The sequence below is a fragment of the Staurois parvus genome, unplaced genomic scaffold (genome assembly GCF_062004578.1).
Source record: "Staurois parvus isolate SC_StPar_1 unplaced genomic scaffold, SC_StPar_1.0 ptg000073l, whole genome shotgun sequence".
Classification (NCBI taxonomy): domain Eukaryota; kingdom Metazoa; phylum Chordata; class Amphibia; order Anura; family Ranidae; genus Staurois; species Staurois parvus.
Genome location: NW_028317869.1, coordinates 27632 through 36707, shown reverse-complemented (window position 1 = coordinate 36707; position 9076 = coordinate 27632). Strand labels below are relative to the sequence as shown.

The 9076-nt window shown below is 44.1% G+C and overlaps 1 protein-coding gene across 1 annotated transcript; it reads right to left on the bottom strand.

Annotated features, from left to right (window-relative positions):
- Nucleotides 1–291: 291 nt before the first annotated feature.
- Nucleotides 292–8718, bottom strand: LOC149469333 (uncharacterized). Its single transcript, XM_089669367.1, has 4 exons — nucleotides 8614–8718; nucleotides 8404–8527; nucleotides 8190–8287; nucleotides 292–585 (listed from the first exon to the last, which is right to left on the bottom strand). Exons 1-4 carry the CDS (start codon nucleotides 8716–8718, stop codon nucleotides 292–294), a joined length of 621 nt encoding a protein of 206 aa, XP_089525493.1.
- Between the last annotated feature and the right edge of the window lie 358 nt (nucleotides 8719–9076).

The following is a 9076-nucleotide window of genomic DNA, read 5'->3' as shown; positions in this document are numbered from 1 at the left end:
TCCCTGTGCCTGCATGGGTTTCCTCCGGGTACCTCAGCTTTCTCCCACATTCCAAAGACGTGCTGGTAGGTTAATTGAATCCTGTCTATAATTGGCCCTAGAAATGTATGAATATGAGCTGAGACCTTAGATTGTACACCCCATGAGGGTTAGGGACTGACATGAATGTACAATATATTTGTAAAGTGCTGTGTAAATTGGCAGTACCTGTGATACATAAATAAATGGTCTATGCTAATTGAACTGAGATCTCTGCCATGTTTCATTGGTGATCAGATGAGTGATTCTGTTCTACCCATTTAGCAGTTTATCCATGAGAGATTCACATGAAAAGTCCTTGTCCCAATTAATTGCTGAGGACGAGCTGAATGGTTTCATCCATTGTAAATTAAGAGGTTTGTACATATTCAAGACAGAATATTTTTTGGGGGCGATGAGGCGGCTGGTCAAGAAAAGCTGGAATCTCTGTACTTTATGGTAGCAGCAGGTGTTGGCATAGCTGGTGCATTGATGAAGCTGGAAGAGATGGTGTGGTGGGAGGATAAACCTGCCCATGATATCATTAAAGGTCTGAGGGTTACCAGACTAAAGATCAAACTGTTGTGATAGTGATATCAGCCCTTTGGCCTTCCATACAGAGAAGGCTGCATGTTGCATTCCCGAAGGAAACATTGGGTTGTCAGAAAAAAATGAATTGTGGTTGTATTGGTCCACAGACTGAATTCATCATATGCCGTGTTCTCTGCTGCCATGGCCAGGCATAGATATTAGTATAGAAAGCGATTTATACATTTCAATAACAAAACACTCTATCGTCCTCGGGGTGACCCTGAATTTGACCGGCTCCACAAAATTTGGCCCCTCATAAATCACCTTAACCACAAATGTGCAGATGTCTACACTCCCCAGCAAAAATCTGCTTTGCTGAGTCCCTCATTCATTTTTCTGGCCACCTTGCATTAAAACTATTTCTCACCAGCAAGCGTTCCAGATATGGGGTCAGACCTGTATATCAGACCTGTGATTTGGGGGGTTTGCCGATATCCTGGTATTTCTGGGCCTCCAAAACTGTGATAGGTATTGAAGTGTAATGAGGAAGTTACGCACATTCAGGCTTTCAAAGTGGTCATTGGATTTCAGGCTCCTGTATGTGGCTAGGCTCCCAAAAAGTCTCACATGTGGTATCCCCATACTCAGTAGAAGTAGCGGAATGCATTTTGGGGTGTAATTCCACATATACCCATGGCTTGTGTGAGCAATATATCATTTAAGTGACAATTTTGTGTAAAAAAAAAAAACTTGTGTAAAAAAAGGCATTGCACCAAAGAGGATTACTCCAAAGAGTTCCACATTCATATGATTGGTGTTTTGGTGTCCAGGAATTCTGGTCAGTTTCTATCATTGCACCATGGAGAGTATTCTTCCCATCCACACTGCAGTGTAGTATGATGGCTGTAGGATGGAGGATAGGAAGTGTCGGTCTCGGGAGGAGAAATAAAGCACAGCGGATCATAGGTACAGATCTATCGAATTTGGACACAGCTATGCCAGCAGACTAAAAAAGAGAGCAAATGGCAGAGTGATCCATCCCGGTTACAGTGTGTTGTATCTATGATAAATGACAGGCTAAACCCACCTGGAGACTTTCTCCACACCTGGAGTGTGCTGAGTTCTTGGAGAACGTCTACACAGTGTTTCCACATTGGCTTTATCACCCCAACGAGCTCGCTCCAGTTCATGGATGTCATCATTATGTTTGGAGGATCTCACCAGTCAGGAGCCTTTCCTGTCATCCTACATGTTCCCTTATTAAGTGTTCTTGCATGGCAAGACCACCTAGAAAAGCTACAATTTCTGGGGAAATTGTGTGAAGTGTTCTGGCCTCCAACACTAACCAAGTGATTGATGAAATGTAAAAAGTGCAGATGGCAAGCTTGATGGAGTGAGAAATGCATTTCAACTTTTATTTTGCAGCTCACACTGTAGCTTTGGTCACTCTGCTGACACACCTGGGCTGCTATGGTGTTGGGGAAACTCCAAAACATAAGGGGTTTCAGTAACTTTGACTGCTGAAGCCGAATTTTCAAAAATGAAGATGTTTATTGTACAAGCATGCAGGGAGAGCAGCAAGCAATACAGAGTATTGTTTAAAAAAAATCTGCTCTGTCTACCTAGGGCTTTCTAATACAATTTATATGCTCTACAGTGGGTGGTACCTAGCTATCTGATCTTTCTTTGAAGAGTCATCTGTGTCTTTGGTGTAACTCATTGAGATGCGAATAGTTATCCATATGTTATTGTTACTTCCAGTGTCCTTTGGTGTTTAACAGATCTTCAAAGGCTGTGACAATAGTCTTGTAGACAATAGTTGGTGTGAACTGGAAGTAGAAAATGTTGAGCCAGGAGGAGAGAACATGAGGTGTGAAACTGTTATTTCTCATACAGAAACAAGGAAATAAAATAAATAGGTTATTAGGCCATCTAATTCAACAGCAATGTGTTTCATATTTATATCTAGAAATGGCTGCTCCATTTTCCCCTTCAATGGCAACTCACTCTAGTGCAAGCTCAGAGGAACTTTTATAAACAAACTGCTCCAACTTGCTCACTTCACTGGCGTTTGCCATCTTCAAATGGTTGTAGTTTTAAAAGTTTAAATTCTGCACCAAAGAGCTTTATATTGTGAGAATCACAAGACCCAGACCTACATTTTGATGCATAGTATGTCTCTGAAATATTAAAAATGAAGGCACAGTCGCAGTTTAGAAATTGCCCTTCAAATTTGAGGTGGCTAGAGTGGAGTTTCAATGAAAGTCAATGGGAGGGGTGAGTTGCAAACAAATGGTCATATTGTGAAAACTATCAGGGCTATGGCTTAGCTGTGGACATTTGTAGTGGCAGCAGGGATAGCTGAATGTTTTAAGATTTGTGTAGGTGGGCTTTAAAATGAGGGAGTGATGGCAGTTTACAAATCATGTCCTGATTTTTCAGCTCACACTCTAGTTTTGAACATTCCGCCATTCATTCCTATGGGAAAATTTCACCACAAAAATGGCGATATTTCATGAACCATTCGGGGAAACGTTCCACAAAGTAATAGTCCACCAATCGGGAACAATCCGCACGTTTCTGTATATTACTGTCTATGTAGTGTAAGAACTGTGGGAGGAGTTAGGGGGGTAAATGTGGCTATAATAAGAATATATATGTGAGATGACAGGAAGTGGTCGCCATGCAGGAACACTTAACTAGCAAATTGCATGTTTGCTCTGGGAGCAACAAGACTCTCCAATATATCCAACCCCTCTTTGCTTTGGGAGCAATGATCTGCAGACAGGTAACCACGGCAACAAGACTCCCATCATATCCAACTCCTCTTTGCTTTGGGAGCAATGATCTGCAGACGGGAAACCACGGCAACAAGACTCTCCAATATAACCAATCCCTCTTTGCTTTGGGAGCAATGATCTGCAGACGGGAAACCACGGCAACAAGACTCTCCAATATAGCCAACCCCTCTTTGCTTTGGGAGCAATGATCTGCAGACAGGAAACCACGGCAACAAGACTCCAATATATCTAACCCCTCTTTGCTTTGGGAGCAATGATCTGCAGACAGAAAACCACGGCAACAAGACTCTCCAATATATCCAACCCCTCTTTGCTTTGGGAGCAATGATCTGCAGACAGGAAACCACGGCAACAAGACTCTCCAATATATCCAGCTCCTCCTACATAGGCTCAAAGGGAAGAGAAACCAGGCAGGCGATAGTGTAATACTGTATATCTGGTTTATTTCTATTAAAACATATCTGAACCACTCACATGGTAAGGTGTCATAGCCAACATCAGCATGAACTGCATAAACATTAAACCCTCTAAAAAGCTGGAGCTGCTTACAGAACGTAGGGACATCAGTCTGAAGCTCTACCCTACGTGTTTCGTCACTTGACATCTTTATGGAGCGGAAGGATGAACGTCACTACATACACAAGCCAGAAATTTATACCCTGCTCATCCGAGGACAAATTAAGGGAACAATTCATATACAATTACAATATTAAGACAAGCAGCCTCAATTCCATACTAATCTGATGCAATTATAAAATAACATAAAAACTCGATATGGGCAATATTTCATCTAATAATATTTTAAAGGGCCAATAACCTTAAAACGGAACTCTACATTCCAAAAACACCATATATTATGAAAAGAGAAGGAAAGCAGAGTACAAATACCCTCAATTACTTACAAATATACATTCCTTCTTACAATGATCATTATAAAATGACAAACGATATTAATAATACAATAAATATGGACACTTTTGTGAGTAGATTTCATTCAATACATTTACCATTTGCTTACTGAGGGAATGCACAAGGTTGGTGCGCTTTGGTTTTTGTTCTTCACTACTAATTGATCTTGTAGCGTGGAAATCAGGTTAGAGTTCTGGTTCACGCGTTTCACAGCCCCATCCATTTTGGATTCTATAGAGTCCAATCCTTCTCCTATAGTTTGGATATCACTTTTGATGTCTGTGGTTATCATGGCACAAGTTTTAGAGTTCCTGCTGCAGTATGGTGGAGAATCTGGCTCTAAGCACTTCATGTCCTGAATATGGAGCAGGTTGTGCTGGGGGTGGGTGGTTATATGGATCTATTCTGCCTCAAGGCTAGTTCAGTTCATTCAGCCATGTATCTGTCCATGGAGGACCCTGGGGAGGCTGCACTACCAATACCCCCCGGGTGATCCAGGATATGGAGAGAATTGTCATTGTTCACCTGGTGACGTCTGCTGGGGCTCATCCTGGGACTAAGGAAAATGGGTCTCCGAGTGTGTCCTCCTGAGAAGATGTCTGTGGTGGAGGTGAGGGCTGCTGCAGTGGTGGGCTGCTGTGTGTTGTGACTTTGTGCAGCGGTGCCATCTTGGCTGGAGGAGTTCACTGCAGAAGAGGGGACTGGCGGTCTGACCGAGGCTGCTGTGTGGGCTTCTTTTTCACCATTATCACCGACTGTACATCTTGTGTTCCCCCAGCTAGTGCTGCTGTTTCCAGGACCCCTCCTCTGCCCCACTTGCTTCATTTATCTCGGATGGTGGAGGACGTGCAGAACGTGGTCAACACATAACCGGTCCCTGCCCAGCGCATGCGCACTGCGGGTTCAAAGACAATTTCTAGCAAAAATACTGGATGTTACATGGAAACAAAGTGTCAGAAATGGCTTGGGGGGGTCAATGTCCTATTCCTGATCTGTGCCGGCTGTCCCATGTCCTGGTATGAAGACATCTCCTATTCTCTCTGTATTGCTTCCTTTGTGTGAGATCCCTGGTGATCCTGCCAGTCCCTCTGCTTCCCTGTCACTTTCATGGTCAGTTCTCCATCCATGCTGAAAACAAAGCCTGCTCTCCTTCAATGATAAGACTTGTCCTGACCCCCCCCTGCTCAGCCATGCACTGGGAAGACCAGTAAACAGAAGTCAATTGTGCTGTTGTTTCTCCTTCCCATATGCAACTGAGATCAGAGGGAATGTGATCACTTATAAAAAGGGGAACAATGTATTTCTAATCTTTTTCTATCTATACACAAACGCTTTTCTTTCATTTTTATGTTTACCAGATCTGGTTGTATTACAAGGTGAAGACTTACATACAGATCACCTTCTATCCTTCCATGTCTACTGTAGTCAGAAGTGTATTAGTATGAGTCCATGCCTGAAGAAGGAGAGTAAGGGGTCAGCTGATAGAAATTAATTGGACGAATGTGACACAAATTCATCGAGCCCTTACAGATTCTGGCCGTAATTTAACACATTGATTTCCTATGACCGTCAGCTCCATCTAGTGACCATACTGAGGTATTATTCATGAAATACCTCAGTCAGTAAAAGTATCTCAATACTGCATTATGGCCACTAGATGGAGCCAAGAATATCAGAGTATGAAATAAAATACAGCCAATGTTCATCACAGCTGGGCGAACGCCGGTCACATTCGTTCAACTCATTCTTTTTTTAAACCGACCTCCAAGTGTTTGTGAAATCTTCCACCACAAAATGTACTCAGCCAATGACAGGGCAGGACTCAATTTTTATTCTTCTCCTGCTATCAATGGCCAACCCGGTCCCACACTTCATCCATGTCTTTGGGGTCCTCTGATCTCCTTATGAACTGTTTCTTCCATGATGAAGATCAGCCATGGAGTATATCTGAGGTGTATATCAGGGTGTGCTTCTTCCCCACATGAGAGCTGGGATGTCCAGAAACATTCATCTAGAAGACATTTCCCGCACTCAAGGCACTAATACACCTCCATGGTTGTGTGGGACCCCTGATGTACAGGAAGATAGGACTTCAGTGAGGAACATTTCCCTCACTCAGGACAGGAAAGTGGCTTCTCCCCCATGTGACATCTTTGATGGTTGTAAAGACTGGACCTTCGTGAAAAACATTTCCCACACTCAAGACAGGAATATGGCTTCTCTCCTGTGTGGGATCTGTGATGAGTGTAAAGATGGGACTTGTGTGGAAAACATTTCCCACACTCAGGGCAGGAAAACGGCTTCTCTCCCGTGTGAGCTCTCTGATGTGTGTAAAGACTGGACTTCTGTGAAAAACATTTCCCACACTCAGGACAGGAATATGGCTTCTCCCCCGTATGAGATCTCTGATGTCTGTAAAGATCAGACTTCTGTAGAAAACATTTCTCACACTCAAGACAGGAATATATTTTCCCACCTGTGTGGGATCCCTGATGTCTGTAAAGATTGGACTTCACTGAAAAACATTTCCCGCACTCAGGGCAGGAATACGGCTTCTCCCCTGTGTGAGATCTTTTATGCACATTAAGTTTGGATTTAGAATGGAACCTCTTCCCGCACTCAATACAGGAGAAGCTCTTCCCTGTTGGAAGGCCGGCCCGGTCCCGCACAGTCTGAGGTTCCTCAGGATAGGAGGAATCCGATGGTCCATCTACACTGGGTGGTGCCGGATGGACATTGGAGGGAGCCGGGTTTTCTCCTGGACTATACTGTGTGATGTCCTCATCTTCTACTTTCCAGTCTGGAGACAAAGTGAGACAATCCTCGGAGGTTTTCCTCATCTCCCGGCCATGGACTAAAATACAAAGACAAAGAGGATTACTACACAGGAGCTGATTGGTTCCCCCAAACCAGGACTCTGCCCACATCAGGCAGCTTGGTCTCTGAGGAGCTTACAATTCCACCCTCAAGGGAACTAGGAAATGGCTCCTCTGACCTCCTACCAGGTCATTTCTTTATTCATGGACCTTAGTCAGAGAGTGAGGAAACAACCAGAACTGTCTTTTATAGGAGGGACAGTGATGAGGGGATTATAGGACGAGGGTCCCCACCCCCTCTATCACTCATCGCCATCTTCCCAACACAAGAAGTACTGCACTTCCTTATTTAGTCCATGATTTAGTCATGAAGAACAGCGGGGCTGAGCCCCACCAGAGGTCAGAGAGTGAGGATGGGGGGAGAACAACCAAGATGAAGACTGGACTGATCCTGAAGACCACCATCATTGGGGTATTGACTCCTCCCTCATTATCACTTTCTGTTTAAGGGTCCAAAGTTGGAGGATGTTATCACATTATTATCACCATGTAAAAGTCTGTGCTCCAATCACATCATCCGATATAAAATGTCCAGCTGGTAGGAAATGGGGGGAACAAAAAAGAGGTTGAGCAGAGCTTATGAATCCACATTTTGCTTCCAGCTGAACCCCAGAACCTCCATAAATCCAGTCTAGATACATAAACTGTGTCTGCAGCACAGAGAAGGAAGATTATCCGAGAGAAATCCAGGAATACAGGACGGGGAACACAGCTCAGGAAAGTGACCAGGGGATTACAGGCTGATATCACCCAGTCCCCGCCCTACTCTGGACCAATCAGTGAGCAGTATGGGTGGAGGAATGGATTTAGTGTTCATGACCCACCTGTGCTGATCTCTGTAGGAGTGTCCTCCTCTATAAATGTCCCCGTTATTCCATCCTCCTCCATAGACTGCTGATCATCCCTCACATACGCCTCTTCTTCTTCTGATTTCACCTCCTCTTTAGGATCTCTCAGGTTTCCACTCTGAATATATAATAAAATGCCATCAATGGTAACAATGCAGATAATGTACAGATCCTAATGATACTATCAGTGATTGTTCCTCATCTACCTGATGATGGTGAGGGATGGTGTGACCTTCCTGTGTGGAATCCCGGGAATACAGAGGACGGGGACATCTCTCTGGTGGGTTCCCATGACTGGATCCATCTGTAGGAAACACACACACTGACTGAATCCATTGTTTCTATGTGTTTATCAGATGATGGGGGATCTAGGTGGATCCTCCGTACTGCTCTCTCCTTTACAATAAAGTCTCCTCTTACCCGGTGATGTGAGGGGCGGCTGATTGTCCATCATGACGTCCTTGTAGAGATCCTTGTGTCCTTCTAAATACTCCCACTCCTCCATGGAGAAATAGACAGTGACACCCTGACACCTTATAGGAACCTGACACACACAATGATACAGTCACCATCCAGACACATCCCTTGTCTGTTACTGGAGAATGTCCCAGAATTCCCGGCACCGCTCACCTCTCCTGTCAGCAGCTCCATCATCTTCTTGGTGACTTCTAGAATCTTCTGCATGTTGTGTCTCTCAGGGTTTAGGGAGTCACATGGAGGCAGTTTGATGGTCATATGATCACCTGACTTCAGAAGAGGAAATCTCTGTATTGAGGAACCAATAGGAATATCATGTTAGACTCCCAGAATCCTCCTCACCTCTCCGGTCAGGTCTGTGTTTTATTAATAGAGACAAGAGTGATGTCATGTGACCTCCCAGAATCCTCCTCACCTCTCGGGTCAGGTCTGTGTTTTATTAATAGAGATAAGAGTGATGTCATGTGACCTCCCAGAATCCTCCTCACCTCTCGGGTCAGGTCTGTGTTTTATTAATAGAGATAAGAGTGATGTCATGTGACCTCCCAGAATCCTCCTCACCTCTCCGGTCAGGTCTGTTTTATTAATAGAGATCAGAGTGATGTCATGTGACCTC